The 21,894-nt window shown below is 37.7% G+C and overlaps 1 protein-coding gene across 2 annotated transcripts in view; it reads left to right on the top strand.

The window, feature by feature from the left end:
• Nucleotides 1-3,509: 3,509 nt before the first annotated feature.
• Nucleotides 3,510-21,894, top strand: part of LOC311302647 (uncharacterized protein) — an 80,040-nt gene continuing 61,655 nt past the window's right edge. The window contains exons 1-4 of one of the 2 annotated variants that reach the window (XM_084428655.1): nucleotides 3,510-3,775; nucleotides 4,890-5,222; nucleotides 16,228-16,409; nucleotides 20,068-20,653. In XM_084428655.1, coding sequence (XP_084284781.1) covers nucleotides 4,961-5,222; nucleotides 16,228-16,409; nucleotides 20,068-20,115 — 492 coding nt within the window. In that variant the 5' untranslated portion in view covers nucleotides 3,510-3,775; nucleotides 4,890-4,960 and the 3' untranslated portion in view covers nucleotides 20,116-20,653. Of the gene's footprint in view, nucleotides 3,776-4,889; nucleotides 5,223-16,227; nucleotides 16,410-20,067; nucleotides 20,654-21,894 lie in introns of those variants that run through there. The other variant, XM_084428654.1, reaches the window with a different exon arrangement.

Genomic DNA, 21,894 nt, shown 5'->3' with positions numbered 1-21,894 from the left:
AATATGGTTTGGAATTGGCAAAATGTGTCTATGAATAAAATATGATCAGAAAATCAACGTGCCTAATAATTCTGCACACACTGTACAAACAACCATTTTATGCATTTGCAGATTAGTTTCTGGGAAATGTGAGTCTTCCTGTTTCCTTCCCAAAAGGAATACATAATACATAATACAAAATGTCCAGCCATTTAAATAGGAAAGTCACTTGGTGACGTAGGCAATTCAAATTGCATGAATGCAGGAACATAACTGTATTTTTTTTTTTTTTTTTCATGTAGGCTGTAGCTATAGGCTATCTATTAATACCTATTGCTCTCATGTTTCATTTCTTCTTCTTTTAAAACTAACTCTAAAACATGTTCATCATAAAATAGGTTGTAGCCCTCAAACCGTATTCACTTTATAGCCCTTAATTCTGTAATTGTGGACAAATGTGGGCACAGAGGACTCAGATGTGACCCTATTTTTTATTTATTATAAATGTTATATCACTGTCTTCGATAAAATTTTGTCTATCCATTAATGGTGTGTTTTTTTATTTTGGGGGTATTTTTGAATTTATTTACTTCAAAAAGTACCATATTTTCTATGTAAATTATGCTTATTTTTTTGAGTGTGAGTTTTTGGCATGATGAGAATGTTGTACAGGATCAGCCCTTCATTTGTGTGTATGTTAGATATGCATTGTATTGGATCTAATGATTTATTTTTACAAAAAAACAAGAAGAATGCTCTAAATTACAGTTTTTGCTCTAAATTACATTACTTTCACTGTCACTTTCACTTTCACTTTTTCCCATTAATTTCTATGGGTGCCCATTTTTGACCCAAAGATTAAGGATTAAGATTAAGGATTTTTTTTTTTCACCCACTTAACATTGTAGAATTGAGTCAAAAAAAAATTGTGTGTGTTCAGGAGGCAAACTTAGGAAAAGTGGCCAAGTCTTGTAACGCTCAGATCAAGGGAAGTATTTTTTAAAAATAAATCAAAATTATTTTGCCCACATTTGTCCAGAATATGGTTTTAGGGTTAAAATGTTCAATGTATTTTTGTATTGGCTACGTTTATCTGCTACTTCCGGAAATCACGTGTTTTTTTTTTTTTTTTGTAAGCTCACAACCATTAATAGCGCGTCATATGGGAATTTTACTTTTACTTTGGAAAATGGTTAGACTATATATATGTCAGATTACAAACGGACCATGCCAAACATTTGACATGTTGTGTCTGCTGAACTTGATCCTAATTGTAAGCTTCATAACCAGAGGTTAGTCACGAGAATCCTTTTTATTCAATATGCCTATTGCATTTCTTTTTAGGACAAAACTGTGTTAGGCTTGCAAACTAATAACTTGTTTATTTTCATTCAACAGCGTACATCTATCATGCAGAACTCCTCAACAAGTGAGTTATTTCATATATTTAATTGATTTAAACTTTTATAAAAATGGTAATTTGTAAATTAAGAAGAGCGAAGTTTAAAGTAGGCTTACTCTGTGCAAACAAAATATATTTATATATATTTATATATATAACTGTAAAACATGAACTGTTAAACACCCCTATTTTTTTTTACACAGCACTAATAACAACGAGTGTGTTGTGTGATTTGCTGTTTAATAATAATCAATGCTGAGTGACAGAGATTTGTGTAAATGTAACTGATTACAGCTTAGAGTTTTTGGCAACACTTTATAATAAGCTTTCATTTAGGCTATTAGTTATTTAACAATGATGACTCCTACATGCATTTATTAATTTTAGTTCATGTTAATTTCAACATCTAGCCTACTAGTTCAGAAATTAACATTTGCATTTTAGTAAGCATTAATAAAAGCTGTAAATAATATTGCTCATTGTTAGTAAATGTTATCTAATACATTAAATAATGTAACTGTAACTCTCAGTGTCAAGTCTAGTCTGATGCAAATAGTTGCTGTTCAACCATTCGTTCAAAAGTCTTCGTTTTCCGACTACATTTTGTGATCACATTTATTATACACGAGTACAGTAGGCCTACTGCTTCTCCAGGAGGTCCAGCACTATCATTAGCAGACGCTAGATGGCGCGAGTCTGTCACCGTGTATCTGTTAATGTAAATGTTACTGTATCTGTGTCTGTCCAGGCTCTTCAGTGTGGAGTGTTTGTCCATCAGTGTCCTGCTGTCTGTCTGCTCTCTGGAAGATGATGAGGACTTCTGTTTGTTCCTCTGAGGGTATGATTATTCTTATATTTATTATTCATTTAAATATTATATGTTATTCATATTATTATTCATTTATTAACATATTATTAAAACATATTATTCATTTATTAACACACTCGCGCTCAAAACATGAGTTTAGTGTCATTTGTTTCTGAATGAAGATCTGCACTGAAATAATAGAGTTTGTTTAAGTTGATGTTCATATTTTGTAGAAATGGATCAGTCTCTGGATGTTCCTCTCTCTGTAGAGGAGACCCGAGCAGAACCGGCCCAGAGTTCAGTGTGGCCATGCTCATTCACACACGAGGAAGAGTGTGTGGTGATGATGATGAAGAAGAACAGCAGCTTTGAGGGTCGAGACAAAGAAGAATGAACTAGAAATAAATTTGTATTAAATACTTTCTGTGATCACTCATTTAATGATGATTACAGAAAGATTTCCTTTTTTCTTCAAAATGTTCATGCATTTAAAATTTCACTGTTTAGATCTGGGTTTCCCAAATTTGCTTTTCATTAAATGAAATAGTTAATCAATTAGGCCTAATTATTAAAATATAAAACTAAAATGAATCTTATATAATAAAAACCTTATAAATAAAGCACTTATTAAAATGATGTCAGTGCTTTACTGTGTTCATGCTGTCTGTGGATGAGATGAGATACTGTATTAAAATATTTGCATAAATGTGTAATTCATTTCTTATCAATGTCTATACATTTGTCCTGGATATTTTACCAGCTTTTTCTGGTGTTTTCGCCTCTGACTGGTTAAATAACTCACTTATCAACTTCACTCTGCCAGAATAATACATCATAAATGTTAAATACAGACTTGCAACCTCCTGAGTTGACAAATCAAGAGAGATTTCACCAGTTTTGTTTAAAAGGTTTCTCGGATAATCGACCCATCGCCTCAACGTCACCAGAGATCACGTGTCAGTGAAGCAGAAGCAGATGCGCTGAGCCTGAGCAGAATGCAGTGATCGAGCTGTTGCGAGATAGATCAAGTTCATTGCTCGTTTTGTTTGAACAATACCCGTGCTTGTCTTAGGACAACTTTGATGAACTTTTTTGATCCACTTAAAATGTTGACTACTGTACATCATCTCTCGTCAAGGAATGCCCCCTTGACACACTGTGTAAACATGTGCTCTACTACACTGTCTGTAAATGATTTCTTTCCGAGGAAGAACTGATGATGACGGCACGATTTGAAGTTTGGTTGACCAATCAGCGGAAAGGGGCGTGAGAATATTCTAGTTGTTCATCCATAATCTGCCTCTGAACGTAGAAAAGAATATCCGTCCGAATTCTGTGTGTGTGTGTGTGTGTGTGTGTGTGTGTGTGACACTCAAAAAGTGAGTCACTCAAAGTGCACCAATCATGTGCGTGTCTGAAAGCGAACATGGCTCAAAGCCAACTATAGTCGTTATGTTACAGAGAGAGAGTCAGCAGGAGGAACTGGAGTCCATTACAGGAGGCTGTTTTCTGCCGCCATGATTCAGCCTGTTCGTGTTCGACTATCGCTCTTTTCTCTTAGACAACAACATTATTCAGTGTCACGAGTAAGTAAATGATTTTAACATTCGACAGTATTAAATGTGTGTTGTTTTAGCCTACACACAATAAATAGACTATTACATTTGTAATAAAAAGAAAAAGCTTTTTTTTCAGCAATCTTGATATTTGTAATTGTGTTTATAATTATAATTGTAATTACACAAGATCAAATTATTGGAGTAACATTAATTATATATTTTTGTTGCGTATGTGCCTGCTAGGGTTGCCCAAATGCGCGGAATTATAGCCTACTTCTAACCTACTTTTTGGACATATTGCATATTTAAGTGAAATGTTTGTATTGAAATACTTTACCTAATTTATATCCTAACATTGATAAAACTGCTTAACGAGACAGTATGAAGATGTTTGTGAGGGCTGGGCACTAGACAGCTTTTGAGCTCCTTTATGAAAACAGACTTTTTGATTACTAGCCTATATACAGTGATTTAAAATACCAGAGGTGCGGTTAGTAAGAATAGACCATTTGTAACCACGGTTTCAATAAATGATGATGAAGGCTTATGATCGCAAAACGTTATGTGCAAAAGATAGACAGAATGAGGAGGGTTTATGTGTGGCGTTGAATGCTCTGTCGACTCTGTCAGAGTCGGTGACCAGAAATGAGCAAGAGTGCAGAAGTAGAAGTAGCCTATCAGAGCGCATCTAAGGCCACGCCCACACACCCCGTGACATCGAAAGAGGCAGCTAAAAAACGAGAAAACCCACACCTTTGGTGGGTTTAAGGCTATTGTGAAGAATGACTGAGATCTGGGTTTCACATATCAGTCTGTGCGCGACGGCGACCGCGAGCAATCAGGCAGTCCGTTGAATCAAACAAACTACAAACACACGACATCCCGCTGCGTTACATATTTTTTATGATTAAATTTAGGAGATTCCGCACAGTTTTTTTTTAAATATGAAATTAATTTCCACTGTCTTCGTGTTAGTTCACTTTGTGTTGTTTTCAGGTAGGTAACGTTAGATAGTTGGGGTTACTGAACTGACGAATTCTTGTTTTTATTTAACTATAAATGTAAATGAATGTCAGTTCATCGCTCATTATTCTAAAGCATTGATTGTCATCCTAATAAACACTTTCTTTCTGTTTAACAGGCGATGCTTTACTTGCCGATGGGTCGAAGTTTGAGGCAAATCATGGAGAAAACGTTACACTGCCATTCCCGATGGAGAAAGCGGAGGAAGCCGATAGATTGAGGATCATTTTTAAAGAAGAAACTACGAGAAACTTATCTTTGATCGCACAGAAGTGTGTCCCTCATGAAGGATGTACTGTTGTGGACACATCTGGAGTCTCAGTGCTAGTTGGAAGAGAATGCGTGCGCGTAACCATTCAGAATGTGAACATCTCCAGATCAGGACTCTATATAGCACAAGCTTTCTTTGGAAAGGACGTGTGTGAGGTGAAAGCGACACTTGTTGTCAACAGTGAGTATATAATATCTTTTTGCATTTAATGTAGGCCTACTGGAAGAATATACTCTCAAAAGTTTGGAAATATTACTTCTTTTTTTATTTTTTATAAATCTCTTATGCTCATCAAGCCTGATATTCATTTGATCACAAATACATAAAAAACTGTAATATTGCGAAATATTATTACAATTTAAAATAATGGTTTTCTATGTGAATATATAGTAAAATATCATTTATTCCTGTGATCAAAGCTGAACTTTCAGCATCATTACTCCAGTCTTCAGTGTCACATGATCCTTCAAAAATCACTCTAATATGATGATTTATCAATGTTGGAAACAGTTGTGCTGCTTAATATTTTTTTTGGAACCTGTGATAGTTTTTTCAGGATTCTTTGATGAATAAAGAGTAAATAAAACAGCATTTTATTTAAAATAGAAATACTTTGTAACAACACTACTGTTTATATAAGCCTTTAAAAAATAATTTATTCAGCAAGGAAGGATGTGTTAAATTGATAAAGTGATAGTAAGGATTTATATTGTTAGAAAGGATTTATATTTTGAATTAATGCTGTTCTTTCGAACTTTTTTTATTCATCAATGAATCCTGAAAAAAGTACTACAAGTTCCAAAAAAATATTCCAAAAAACCCTAACCCAACTGTGTCCAACATTGATAATAATCCTTGTATGGGCATGTTAATAATCCTTATATGGGCATGTTATTCCTTTTCTTTAAACGTTGTCATGTAGGTGTGTGTCCAGTAGGCTTCACTCTTGGGTAATTGGTTACTGACAGGAACCTGAAATCTTCCCTCGGGTGTTGGCTGGAGAGAAGGTGCACACAGTTTTTCACACAGCACAAGGACTGAAACTGGATTCATTGACTGTTTATTTGGATTTTTGGTTACTTGAAAGCAAGACAGTCACAGTCAAATAAATCTACAGCAACTGTAACGATGTTGCAAAATGTATATCTGCAATAGAACATCAGTGTTGCTGATAAATCAGTGCTTAGCAGTAAGAAAACATTTCCTAATAACTAAATGGAACATTTTAATAAAAAATAGAAGTTAAAGAAAAATAAATTAATATGGCTCCTACAACTTGTGTGTGGACATTTCAGTTAGGCTAATAATAACCGAGGCGTGCGCGTCCATTAACAAGCGCCGTCCAGCCAGTAATGACTGATGAAAATTCAGTTTTGCATCAAATAAATAAATGATATTTTAAAATATATTAAAAAAGAAATCCATTTTTTAAAATTGTAATATTATTTCACAATATTACTGGGGATTTTTTATCAAATAAATACAAAGGTTTCTAAACTTTTTAAACTTCTAAAAAAGCAAATACTTTTTGAAAAATCTTCTGTTGAAAACAATTATAAGTGATAACATTTATTGCGATTTTTCTTTAGAAGCATCATACAGTTGGCCTAGTACATTCTTTTTAATAAATGATTCAATAACAAATACATTTTTTAACAGTCCTTGTCGCCACAATGTAATCGATAAATGCGTTATTTTAAGCGCCAAGTTTTAATCAGAAGCTGATTTACTATATTTTGATCGCTATCGTAGACATCAGTGTTTATATTTGAACTTTAAACTTTTATCCTATTACTTCTATGATAATTTGAACTATTGTATCACAATACTCCCTCTGGGTCAGCGCCAACACAGATTTGAATGTTGCGATATGATTTTGTCAAAGGTTTAATAGACAGATGAAATGGAAGAAGATCTAGCCTGGAAAAACCCAGACAACTTCCGGCAAATTTAGATTTGCTCTGCAAGTAGTCTGGCAAAGAGCTCATTCAATCCCAGAGGCATTTGAGCGACGTCCAACGTCCGTTGGAGAAGCGCACCAACTTTTAAATGCATTATTATATTCAAATTGCAAACACATGAGGACAGTCTCCATAAAGGACCCACTGGCACATCATGAACGTCCTACTACATTTCTCTCCGAAACGGTAGGAAATTAAATTAGATTTAATAGAGGATTTTAACTGTGACAAGATGATTGACAGGGCAATTTACGTGACAGGATGCTCGCGACAGATCCGTCCGATAAAGATGACGAAGTATGTCCCAAAGTTGGCTACTTTTTTGCTACACATTCAAAAGTAAATACATTTTCTTCACAAAAAGAGTACATAGGCTACTTACTTTTATAGCGTAGTGTAACATAGGCAAATTGGGACGCAGCATATGGCTTTACACATGACGATCTCTGATTGGTTTTAGGAGTTTTAGGTCTATCCAGTTGCGCCCAGAGGCATTTGAGCGACGTCCGTTGGTGACGCCCCTTTGGAAATTAGTTATTAAAGGAGCTTTGCCAGACCATAACTCAGTTACTAGTGAGAATGGTCTGGTTTTAACCAGGCTAAAGAAGATCGCGTGTGGTGTTTGAATCGAGATCACAGTCTTTTAAAGATAAAATGTGCTGCTCTATTTGTTGTAAACTTTCTAGTTATTTCGGATCAAACCACACAGACACCAGATTTAACTTCATCCATCCTTTATATCCACTTTTTACGTAATAACATTGATGACGTCACATCAATACACAACACCCCCCCCCCCCCCCCCCCCCCCCTCTACTTGAATATGAATTTACCCCAACTAAACAAGTTCCCATTCACATTTTCTTACAACTTAAGACAGTTCAGAACATTCAAAGTAGCCTACATGTAACACTGTACATCTTAATAGAACATAAGCAATGCTTTCTAAACAGGTGCACCACACCACAACTCTTAATCTGATTTTTACTTGTTTTCCTTCTTATAGCCTAGCCTTTATCTGACAGTCACTCAACAACATAGTCTCTAAACCTTTCAGGCAATCTGATTAATCTCTGGGGTCTGCAAGGTTTAGGAATCTGTTCCTCTCTGAAATGTTTCACAGTTCCCTTTGCATTTCTCTGAACTTCCCTTTTGCTCCTTATCATAACTCGGCTCTTGAGCACATATCATTTCACCATCCAGTGTTGGTGTTTCCGCAGAGTAACTTCTTGACAAATGTCGTATTCCGTGCATACTTTGCTCCAGTGGGTGACTGAACGACAGCGCTGTTACCTTCTCTGCATACAACCTTGTGAGGAGTGCTGTGAAATGTTTTTGTGAATTTGTCTGTTTTATCCTGTTTCACAAGCACTTGATCCCCAACCTCTATGTCTGATGTCTTAGCGTCTTGTCTGTGGTCTGTGTTTAACTTGGCTTTTCCTTTCTGCTCTGCGTCTTTGTCTCGAGCTTCAAGGTCACTGTGTGGAGTTGTGATGCCTGGTAACTTTCCTCTGATCTTTCTCTGAAAAAGAAGCTCTGCTGGGCTTTTGTCCGTTGTAGCATGTTGTATGGACCTGTAGACAGTCACATATTTGCGTAGCTCTTTTTTCCAATCCTGGCCCTCAGCTTGGGCTTTCCACTTCTCCATTTGCTTGCGCCCACTTTGGAGTTGTTTTGATATGGTGTATTCCGTTCTCCTGACAAAAAGCCTGAAACAGACTGGACTTGAATTGTGGGCCACAATCTGACCTGATTGTTAAATGAAGTCCGTGCCGACTGAAAATGTCTTCCAAACGGTCAATCGCTTTTTCCGCCGTTGTTGACTTGAGGATTGCATATTCATAGTACCTGCTGTAATAGTCAACAACAACCAGAATCGAATGTCCATCCGGTAAAGGACCAAGTAAATCTGTGGCTAAGTTTTGCCATGGCCCTTCAGGCATCACTGTGGGCGACAGTGGTTCATGAACATCTGGTTTCGCTACCAACTGACAACCATGACATGTCCTCACAAGTCTTTCTGCGGCCCTGTCCATTCCGGGCCACCAAACCTAGTTGTTCTCAGGTGTTGTTTTGTTCCTACCACACCAAGATGACCCTCATGTGCCAACTGTAATGCTCTTCCTCGCATCGACTGTGGCAAAACAATTCTTGTTCCCCTGGGTATTATTTGGCCAATGACACATAGCTCACCTGCAATATGTCTATATGCAGGACAATCATCAAAACAACCTGTTTGAATAGCAGTTCTCAGTCTCTGTAATTCCACATCATTTGCTGAGATTTGCTCGACTTCCTTGGTGGTGAGGGTGCTGGGTGTCACACAAACTGCTATAAACCGCACATATTCCTCTGCTTTATGTGTGTGCATCTCACCTTTGGCTGATGGGCCCAGCAGACGTGACAGAGGATCTGCAATGTTGTGTGTGCCAGCCTCCAGGTATATGAATCACCCGGAAGTCATACGGCTGTAATCTCAAGATCCACCTTTCGATTCGTGCGCATAGTTTTGAGCGAGGGCTATAAATTGCTTCCAATGCTTTGTGGTCTGTGACAAGATCAAACTTCCGACCATAAACTTAAGGGTGCAATCGTTCACATGCCCACACCAGAGCGAGTGCTTCGCGCTCTGTTTGTGAATACCTTTCTTCGCACTCTGTCAAGCTCCTGCTCACAAAGCAGACAGGAACCATTCCTTCATGTTGTTCCTGAACCAGTACTGCTCCAACGCCTTTTGGTCCAGCATCAGCAATGACTTTTGTTGGTGCGTCCTTGTCAAAGTAAGCCAGTGTTGTTGCCTCGGCCAACTTATCTTTGAGAGTTTTGAAAGCTTTCTTCTGATCAGCTCCGAAATTAAATTTGGTGTCTTTCTTTGTCAGTCTGCGCAGAGGTTCTGAGATGCTTGCAAACTGAGGTATGAAACGGCTACTATAGCCAGCTAAACCGAGGAAACTTCTCACCTCTGAAACGTTTTCAGGCTCTCTTGCCTCCACAACTGCTCTCACTCTCTCTGCCGTCGGGCCTATGCCTTTCACTGACAGCAGCATGCCCATAAACACCAATTTGTCCATGTTAAACTGGCACTTCTCTACATTCAGAGTCAAGCCGCAGCTTTGTCTCTTTAGTACTGCATGCATTCTTTTCTCATGAGTCTCTTTGTCAGGTGCATGGATGATGATGTCATCTGATATGTTCTCTACTCCTTCGATGCCTTCTAGTTTGCTGAAAACGACTGACCCATTCATTCCTTGCAACAGTTCATCCACTGTGGGGATTGGGAACCGCCCACGAATGATTGCAGTGTTTGCTTGTCTCATGTCCAAACACATCCTTATTTCCCCATTCGCTTTGGGTACAATGACAACTGGGTTTACCCAAGGGGTTGCTCCATTGACTTTCTCGATAATGTCCATGTGGAGCAGCTCATTTATTTTTTCCTCAACAGCCTCTCTTTTTGCACATATAAGATTAAAGGGTTAGTTCACCCAAAAATGAAAATTATGTCATTAATGACTCACCCTCATGTCGTTCCAAGCCCGTAAGACCTCCGTTCATCTTCGGAACACAGTTTAAGATATTTTAGATTTAGTCCGAGAGCTTTCTGTTCCTCCATTAAAGTCAATGGACGTGTCACTGTTCACGTCCAGAAAGGCAATACAGACATCGTCAAAGTAGTCCATGTGACATCAGTGGCTCAATCTTAAGTTTATCAAGCGTCGAGAATACTTTTTGTGCGCAAAAACAAACAAAAATAACGACTTTATTCCACTATTCATTTCCTTCTCTCTGGGCCTCGTAGTGTTTTTGCGCAGCGTGTCTGTGTTGCACGTCACCACGTAGGCTCACTATTGGCCGACGCTGGTCATGTGTGATGCGTGATGACATGCAACACTGCGCAAAAACACTACTTTTTGCGCACAAAAAGTATTCTCGACGCTTGATAAACTTAAGATTGAGCCACTGATGTCACATGGACTACTTTGATGATGTCTGTATTGCCTTTCTGGACGAGAACAGTGACACGTCCATTGACTTTAATGGAGGAACAGAAAGCTCTCGGACTAAATCTAAAATATCTTAAACTTTGTTCCGAAGATGAACGGAGGTCTTACGGGCTTGGAACGACATGAGGGTGAGTCATTAATGACATAATTTTCATTTTTGGGTGAACTAACCCTTTAAGGTCTGAACTTACTATAACCGTTATTTTTAGAAGATTAAAAAAAATTCCTATATAATTATTTACATTTTTTAGATGAAGTCCATAAAAAATGATCATTACCGCAACATGCCATTACATTAAATATATGGTTAAAAATGTGCATTTTTGGCTAATGTTAAAGTAGACTCTTATTACTCATGCTCAAAGCTATGTAAAACTCTGGAGAGATTACTTTTTCATATTTATTATGTTTTTGTAATTTCCTTATTTTCTCTCATTACCGAAACATACGTGATGATTTACAGTTTCTTTTATTTAATTGTTTTACTAAAAGATAACATACACATTTGTTATGTAGCAGACCTTAAAGGTACAATATGCAAGAATTTTGCATTAAAATATCCCATAATCTCAAGGCCAGTGTTATATATTTTGTTAAGTTGATTACTTACAATATCCCAAATGTTTCCAACTATTTTTAAATCGTGAGAAAATTGCGATTTTAACCAAGGAAACGGGGCGTTAGAGCAGGGGGGAGTGGGAGTCGCCAGTCAATTGCGTCATTTCCGCGTTACCCTCGGTTTCCGCTCGTACTGCGTGGAGTCCTGGACAAATGCGGAAGTTGTAGTTGTAGCGTCTATCAAGCAACAAACGTTAGCTTGTTTCGTGCAGTCGTTATGGAACACAATTATTCTTTAACGATTGCAGCTGGTTCTGTCGACAAAGCATCCTTAATTTTATATTTTCCAAATGTAGCATTCGGTAATAGTTATGTTTATGTAAGGAAAGTATTATTGCTTTACATTTGTGTTTAGTTTATTGACATTGTGTATCACGTCTGGTGTTTATGGCCATGTAAATAAATATAGCATGTGTTATACATAGATTAATCAGTATTTTAGCAAATGATGTGGGTATGTTCGAATGTACTTTTACAACAATTGTTTAGAACACGTAAAACTGCGCCGCGTTATCACAACAATGAATTCGACATACATCTACAATTCAGTAACATCTATGATAACCAATGTAGTATTAAACCTTACTTTTCTTGCGGTTAATTCATTTTAATGAAATAAAAGTGTGATGAGGTTCAAGAGTCAGGAAGGAAGAAGACAGGGGTCGGCGTGACTGGGACTCGTACTTTATTAAAATAAAGCAAAACAAACAAAAGTCGCGCACAACGCGCATTCACCGTGGCAACCGCGACGGCACAAAACAGTTCAAAAATGAGAGCTAGGATCCACCGGTCTTCAGTCTCTCTCTCTCATTCCAGCGTGCGGCTTAAAAGCGGTCTCTCCACGCCGATCACTGCAATAAGACACAGGTGTTCGTCATTTGCACTTGACCTACTTCAAGTATTTGACTACTTCAAGTAGTATACTCCCATTACAGACCGCGCTGAACCACGCCCCCCTCGCCACAAAAAGCATGTCATTATAAAAAAAACTTACCCTCATCCATGAACATGATTTTTCGATTCCCGTCTGACTGATTTACATCCACGGTGGAGTTTAAAACGACAGTTCCCATCATTCCACGCTCCTTCACATCGTCATCAAGCTACGCCGTTGTTGTTGTTGTTTGGAATGTAGCGCCCTCTCGTGGCAAAAAAATCCTGCATATTGTAGCTTTAAATAAGTAGTGTTGTATAATATGTATATACATTTTAAAACAAAATATGATTATCTAATTATTACTTAATTTGTAAAAAAGATACATGTTGCGGTAATGAAAATGCCATTTCGGTAATGAGGATCAATGTTTCGGAAATGAGATTTAGCTCACACATTCACTGTTGACAAAGGGGTTTGATGCCTAACCCTATTTTACATATTTAAAACACATACACTTTTTAAAAGAAGTGTTTCATTTTCTCATTTATTGTAATCATCACAGTACCATGCCTTGTGTTAACAAGTGTTGTGTATTCAAGTTACAATCTTATGCTCATAAAGAATCATGTCATGTAGCCTACACTGTAGTACTAACAAATATACAACCATTAGTTTAAGTATTATAATTCTAGTATAACATACAATCATGTGTTCATGAGAACGTTTTCAATGTAACATACTATCATGTGGTCCTGAGAAACATTTAAATGTAACAGCATCATGTGCTCTTGTAAAAAGATTTTAGTTTAGCTAAAACACTTTGGTCCTGACATTCAACCACACAACCTTTTTCTGAGAATAATTTCATGTGAAGAACTTGAATGGCAGCAACTCTATGCAATTTATGATTGGTCAAACAACTAAAACAAACAACTGGAACGACTGCTTTATACCAATCACGTTTTCCCCCAACTGTAACTCATTCATGAGCGTTTTTTGTATTTTGCCCATATGTCAGGAGAGGAGGTGACAGGAAGTTGTTCTGGGATTATGTCCCGTATGTCCTGGCGATAGTACCAGACCCTTTCTCCTGGAAATCTGATGCTCGGTACATAGAAGCGGTTCTCCCCAGCACAATTCATAGTGTCGACTTCATTCTGCTCTTCAGCAATCTGTTTTAAGAAACATTTTTATAGTCTCTAAACATTTTGGCTGGACAGCATGTACTATAATGTAACTGGAGAAATATTCACATATTAACTGAAACCCTGTACCAGGGAACAAGTCACCATCGTATTCAACCAGCCAGGACCCACTGTCCAACCTCTATGGTGGTCACTGTTCTGTCAGGGTCCTCATCTCTTCCCTCAGAGAACATGTGGCACTTTGCAGAAAAGCACTGGCATTTTTTTCCACAAAAGCATGACACCTCCTGTGTGTTTATGACTCCCGGTTTTGTGGATGTCAGCTGTTAGGGTGGAATTCACAAAGACAAAGATGAATTGGAGTATCACAGATTGACTCAGTAACAGACATTCTTTTGTGAGATTATTTCAGATACTGGTGTGGTCTGCTTTCCATGTTAATTACATGGAGAATTTAACTTATTTAACTTCTGTAACTTCTGTAACTACATACTACTTAACTACATTTACTTATTTAACTACATTTCTTCATATTTACTCATATAATTAATATAAATGTTGACTCACTCTGTGTATTTTCAGTGTCCCAGGAACTGTTTTCAGGTTGGGGGGAACCAATTCGCAGCTGGCCTTTATTTTCTCCTCTGATACTTTGTACAGAGTCACTGATGAATTATTCTTCAGCTGCTCATACAGAGAGTCTGTATCAGGAATACTGGTCTCATAAGAAACAATTCTGTCTGCAAGATTCTTCAAGGCCCCACCTACTCCATCTGGTGCACCTTTGCCATGTAATGCCTCAGTATAGTTCCAGGTCACCCATTGAAATCCATGCACAAAGGGCACAGTGGAGGCTAGATAGAAAGATGTTTTGTTTCTATACTGGGAAGTTGGGCCATCTGAAATGAAATGTATGTTGTGGGCTTCAGGATACTTTCCTCGTATGTATCTCAGCACTAAGAGGGATGCAAAGGCTTCCACTCTGCCCCTACTGAGATAGAGTACCCCGATGTGGAGGGTTACCTGATCATTCCCAGTTCCAAAATGGGTGTCCTTGATTTCTTTGGCATATTTGCAGCTGTAATTTTCGCTGTAATCCACATGCACTGCAACAGCATCATCTGTCAGGGTGTCTTTCATTGCTTTCAATGACAAATATTGGTGCTTGACATTAAACATGTGAATGGCAAAACCTGGAAGGTGTTCTGTTGTTAGGGCCAGCAACCGCTCAATGGATGAGGTACGCTTTTCAAGGACAGTTTTCTTTGTCTGCCTTTCCTCTGTAGATCCATCCTTGAGGGTCTTTGTTACAGTGACAGACCTTGTGATCCACTCTTGCCAGATGACAGTGTTCCCCTGAGTGAGAGGATCTAAGGATGTGGGAAAGGTCGTTTCAATGGATTAAATTCTTTTTATTTTCAAGTCAATGTTCTCGTGCATTTTACATGCACACGTCTCTCTGTCTTTAACTTTAGGCCTAATAATCCAAAATGGCCTCAATCTAAAGAACTGAGCTTTGGACACGGTTTGCTCAGGATGTTCAGCGAGGAAGCGTTGATGGAGTTTTGCCAAGGTGTCTGTGAGTGCTCTTTTTCTATAAATTTGTCCCTTGCGACGAATCTCTCCAGCCTTGCCATTTATGACAGTTGAGACATCATCCTGATGTAGGAACATTCTCACAACCTTGCCAAGTTGTTTCCGCCTGCTATTGATCGGCAGTCCCTTTTTAGCCTCTCTGATGTGAAATATTTGCTGGTAGCCTTGGCATTGCACTTTTTGTTCTATTAGCCGCCAGCCTTCTAATTTTTCTGTTTAGTGTCAGTAGTTGTTTTGTTTTTGCCCCAAGTTTTTCTTCAACATTCCTTAGCTTTGCTCTTAATTTGGCCACAGTCTTTGATGCTCGCTCTCTTTTTTCAATGACTGGCCATGTTCTCTGGGGGGTGGATGCCTCAATTGGCCCTGTCAGGTCTAAACTTTCTTCTGCTGGTGTTCTGTTGTTCAGACTTTCATTATTTGTGTCTAGTTCCTGTCTGTTATTTTCTTCATTTGCAAAGGAATTTTCTGCCTCACTTAATGAAGATGCTGGGGTTACATCTAGAAGTGCTTGCTCTAGCTTTTTTTTTTTTCTGTAATATTTTGCTGAATTTTTCTTCCAATTTTATTTTTTCTCTCATGCTGTCTACTTGTGAGGTCCTGAGTAGTCTTAATTTTACCATTTTCCTTATGTTTTTGATACCTGGAAAAGGAAAAATGAATAAAAGGTGAAATGCAGTAAGCACTGACATAAATACAAACTTTGGACTATAATCAAAATTGCACACAATTGTTCATTTAAGAATGGTAGGTGTGTGTGCATTTGTGTGTGTATCGGCTGTAAAATATCGGGCTGCTTTTGGTAGGCTACTGGATGCTGCCGAATGAAACTTTCTGCGCATGCATAAGGGCAAGTCTGAACAAGTTCGACTCGTGCATGCATGAGGCGGAGAATTTTGTACAGAAAGAGTAAACGCGAGAAATTTGTACTTTGGTTTTACTGTTTATGATTCTCTTATTCGTTTCTGTTCCTGTTGTCTCTTCCAGAAGCTCCAGTTTCCTCCAGTCCAGCTCCTCCACACTCCTCCTCCAGCCCAACACCTCTCAGCTCCTCTGACCTACACTGGCTTTATGCTGTAATTCCAGCCTTCATCATCATCATCATCATCATCTTCATCATCTTCATCATCATCATCTTGGTTTTTTGCTGCTTCTGTAGAAGGAGGAAGGCAAGTATTACTTACATTTATTCTTTTATCAATGGATATGAGCATTACTGCGGTTCTAATAATCTGAGTCTTTATTCACCAAAATCTTTCGGCTAAAAGTTTCTATTAACATGGAAATTTAGGAGCAGCTCTTAAAAACGAGGGGTGTTTCGCTCCTAATTTTAGATCTCATACATTTTTCATCTACGAGTAATTCAAACATTTGAACACTAAAAGTAGCAGCTGAACCCAGAACAGTTTAGACGTCGCCCTCAGGACTTCTGTATCACTAAAGACTGACTCAAACGATCTGATCATCTGGATTTTCATAACAGTTTAACAAACTTTCCTTTTGGTATCTTCATTTTAAAGGCCCTCGATGCTTCAATCCCACAGATACTGAGATCTTAATGCGGCTTTATGAGTAAATCGGTTTCAATTACACACATTTCAAAAACCCAGTGTGGGTCACTTTGTATAAAGCTAATACTTTTTACTTTTAAAGAGGAATATCTAAAGAACAAATAACGTTAAACTGCATCTCATGTTTTTCTATCAATACGGCATTGATTTCATAATTCATACATGACCACTGTAAAGACATCAGGACTTAAATTATGTTTATCAGGCATTCTGGGAGACGCAACAAGTGGAATTATATATCAACATTTTTACAAAAATATTCCCAATTATTACATTTTTACTCCCGTTATTAAACGTTATGTTGCCCCAATAACATATTAATATGCAAATAAGATACATTGTGTTGAATGGCACTACACATTTATTTTTACCCTATACCCATAAGCTATTTTACCCATATATTGCATAAAGTAAAATGGGATATCAATTAATTCCATACTATCTTTCATAGTTTGGAATCATCTTTATACAAAGTTTGGGGGTGAGAGAAAAAGTTTAATATGAAAATTGATTGGTGAATGAAAAAAATACATATAATTTATGCCTATTTATGTATTTTCATTTTCTTAATAAATGGGTCCTGTTGTCCTCTACACAGGACATAGCATAACAGGAATAAAATATATTTTTTTCAAAAATGTCTATTCAATTTGTTTCTTCTCCAAACAATGTAATGAAAAACTAAATTTGCAACAACAAAAAAATATACATATTCTGATTCTCCGGATAATAGAGTGGAAGTGTTTTTGTCCCCATTTACCACAATGAAGAGTTCATGTCAGCCTATAGCGCACTTGCTAAAGCAGATCTTCTACCAGATTTTGTGGTTCGCGCACTTGCTAAAGCACTTCTACCGGATCTTGTGGTTAGAGAAGCACTTCTACCAGAGATCTTGTGGTTAGAGAAGCACTTCTACCGGATCTTGTGGTTAGAGAAGCACTTCTACCGGATCTTGTGGTTAGAGAAGCACTTCTACCAGAGATCTTGTGGTTAGAGAAGCACTTCTACCGGATCTTGTGGTTAGAGAAGCACTTCTACCAGAGATCTTGTGGTTAGAGAAGCACTTCTACCGGATCTTGTGGTTAGAGAAGCACTTCTACCAGAGATCTTGTAGTTAGAGAAGCACTTCTACCGGATCTTGTGGTTAGAGAAGCACTTCTACCGGATCTTGTGGTTAGAGAAGCACTTCTACCAGAGATCTTGTGGTTAGAGAAGCACTTCTACCGGATCTTGTGGTTAGAGAAGCACTTCTACCAGAGATCTTGTGGTTAGAGAAGCACTTCTACCAGAGATCTTGTGGTTAGAGAAGCACTTCTACCGGATCTTGTGGTTAGAGAAGCACTTCTACCAGAGATCTTGTGGTTAGAGAAGCACTTCTACCGGATCTTGTGGTTAGAGAAGCACTTCTACCAGAGATCTTGTGGTTAGAGAAGCACTTCTACCGGATCTTGTAGTTAGAGAAGCACTTCTACCGGATCTTGTGGTTAGAGAAGCACTTCTACCAGAGATCTTGTGGTTAGAGAAGCACTTCTACCAGAGATCTTGTGGTTAGAGAAGCACTTCTACCGGATCTTGTAGTTAGAGGTGAAGTGGGCAATTCTGTCAGTTCTGTGTGTGTGCAAAACTGTTTTTGTGGGGTATTTCCAAAAACCAAGACCACGTAAAAAAAAAAAAAACACTGAGCCATTATAAAGTTTTACAAATGTACTATAATTCATGATAAATGTTTTTATTTCCTATATAACAGTAATAGCAATAGCTATAATTTAATCTTTACATTAATATTTCTTAGAAGACATCAAAACATAGGCACTTAACCAGCGCTGGCTGGCCAAAAGACCCCAGACCACAGTTTATTTATTCATACATAAATCATGTATACAAACTGTCAATATTTGTGTGTTTGAAATATTAAATGCACCCAGTATATTTGAAAAAAATATGATAGAAATTTAAAATTCAGATCTGTGCCGCGGTCGGATATCAGCCATAACCTTTTTTACTGTATATGGTCATCATAACTTATATCTTCATTCAGAAACAAATGAGTGTGTTAATAAATTAATAATATATGGATTAGAACCTGTAAACTTTGACACGCTTGGCAAAACCACTAGACCATTAAAGTGGACACACAAATATTGCGGATCTATGCATATTCACGAGGAAATTCTTATGGAGTTGTAAAAATGCAGAATATTTTGTGTGATGGGGGTTAGTGAGGGGACAGTATAAAACCATTACGTCTATGGAGAGTCCCCATAAAACATGAAACACAACACTGGTTAGTCTTGTTGAAATGAGAGGACTGTTTGATGAAGATGAAACTCTCATCAGTTGAGACTGAAAGAAGGTTCAGTGCTCTTATGACACTAAAACATGGCTCACAACGATGGCACAATTAGGGTCACTGAACAGTATTTCTGTGTGCCAGGCCCAACAGGACCATCTGGAAAGTATTCAAGGTCAAGGTCTTTTATTGTCATTCATGTTGACACATGAGAACGAAATATGTATTCAGGACCAGCAGCGTAAAGTATTGATGTGAAAAAAATGTCAACCGTTCATTTCTGTTAAAGGGATAGTGTTCCTTTTGACAGGCCTTTTCTAAAGCCATGATTGTTTGGTGTTCAGAAAAGCAGTGTGTGTGTGTGTGTGTGTGTGTGTGTGTGTGTGTGTGTGTGTGTGTGTGTGTGTGTGTGTGTGGCTCTGATGAATTAGAGTGGTATTTTGATATTGTGTTTAAAAAAGGAAATCAAGATACTTCCTGTTAGATTCCTGTTTGTGTTACATAGAGAATTGTGTGTTGTTGTTTGCAAAAAGTGTTTTAGGAAATTTAAAACTGTGTCAAAGACCAAGATTTAGAGTATGGTTTTGCAGATTTGCAGACAGACATTTTGCTATAATATTTAAGAGACAATTGCTTAGACTTCAAATAAATATAAAAATTCATGTTTGCTTAAATATGAATGGTTAGGGAAAGTTGTCAGTGTGGAACTGTGATGAGATGGTGAATGAGTTTTTATATTTTGTGTAGAATGTATTTTAGATCTATTGCTCAGATTAAATAAAAAAAATATACAAATGAACCTAAAAATACTCTCCCAGGCTAAAATGTTAGTGTGTGTTAACACAGTCTGATGGCTATAACTAATCAATGACAGTTCCTAATTGATTATGTTTTTACTAGTTGGAATATTGTATAATTAGTTTAGATGTAATTCAGTATGAATCTTTCCTCTCCTCCATCTTCTAGACGTATTCAAGTCCAGGTGTGAGGCTCCAATTCCAAGAGTTTCCCTGAGACCCTCCAGGGACGAGCCAGGAGAAGCTCCGCAGCGACTGTACAAATCTCATCCCTGCAGAATACTAGCAATCAAAAGATCCATCTTACTGTTTAGCTTGTAGGCATTTTTCCCTCCCCGATGCTCCTGGAACTGTTTTCACCTCATTCGAGGGTTATCGTACTGAACCAAACGGCCAGGAAACTGTCCAGAAACGGCCTGAATACTCACAAAATGTTTTTGTACTTTTTCAGACTTTGAGCAAAATGTATTTTTATGTGACTTCTTTTCAGGTTTGTGGAGATTTTGATGTAACATACCCTTTGTAACTCTGTGAGCCTTTTCGTTGATTTGCTGATACAGCAGCTCATATTTACATGCATGAAATGTTCCTTTCACGTCGCCTTAACTGCTGTGAATATTGTATATACTGTACTGTATTTCTCATCACTTTTTCAGTAAAGACCTCATCTGTCAAACAATTGTTCAAGTTACTGAGGGACAAAAGGGGAGAATGTGTGTTCTGAGTAAACAATAAAAGCGATGTCCAGTACCTTGTTTGAGTGCCGTGACCCATTTATTTCCACAGTGTATTTTTGCTCACTTTAGTACAGCTCAGTCCATAGATCTTCATAGGTAAGTTTTTCTTTGTATAGTTTCTTCTTGTACAAATGCTGCCTGTCAAAAACGGTTTTCTTCCCCTCTCACACATCTGCCACTCATCACCATGTCTTGCCTTAATGCCTTTCCTGTGATTATGCCCCTTACTTACCGGTATATCATACTTCTATCTCCTATTAAGTGAGATCACATTGTATGGTCACTTATTCCCATAGGCGTAATTCTATGGGGGGACAGGGGGACACGTCCCCCCCAATATTCAAAGAAGGACAATTTGTCCCCCCCAATATTTGATCATACTGTATGATTATGCGGGCAATATTGATGTGATTGCAAATACGTCTTTCTTTCCAGCTCCGAAAATATAAAATCCCGGCCGGTCCATTTCCCAAATCCATTCGACTGGCCTTACACTATACATTAACAAAACCTATTTCTCCTGAAATCCATGTCATGTTTTCCCTATACCTTTAGTAGCTCGTGCACCGTCAGTGAGTTAGGAAAAACCAAACAGAAGAAGAGTTAGGAGCGCGAAATCTGACAGAGCAGGTGACGGCGGTGTCGTCTCACATGGTGAAATCTCATATGGCAGGTGACGGCGGTGTCCTCGCAGAGAAACCGAAGTACAGTTGTAAATTTATGTTTCCATTTATGGGTATTGCCAGAGTTTTTCCTGCATAGAGAATTATGAGGCGGCTGCCTCCGTCAAATTTCGTGCCGCCTCCGGCTCTCGACAAAACTCGGACAGACAGTCACATGGTCAGATACACTTTCCCCACCGTGATGGTTCTGTTGCGGTTATAAAAATATTTAAAATAATCTAATTTAATACAGTTATAATTTTTCAATGTAAATTATTTAATTTGATTGGTAACAGCCTAGTGTCTTATTATTTTAATTGGATATATTTATCAAATTTAAGAATTTGAAATGAAAGATGGAGCATACAGTTAATAAAATTAGGGGGGAAAATGCCCTTTATAAAGGTACAAAAAACTATTCTGAGTGTTTTCAAACAGTGATGTAATGAAAAATGGACAATTTTAAGTTTGAAGGGAGTAAAGCCTCTGTTTAGGCTATTAAGGAAATATAATTTTGCCAAAAGAAGAACTTTTATTTTAAATAAATGTTCATTTTAAATCAGCATGTCAGTGTGATATGTTACCATATTATCATGC

This window comes from Rutilus rutilus (genome assembly GCF_951802725.1).
Source record: "Rutilus rutilus genome assembly, chromosome: 13".
Taxonomy (NCBI): domain Eukaryota; kingdom Metazoa; phylum Chordata; class Actinopteri; order Cypriniformes; family Leuciscidae; genus Rutilus; species Rutilus rutilus.
Note: the sequence above shows the minus strand (reverse complement) of the source record. Positions and strands in the feature narration are given on the sequence as shown.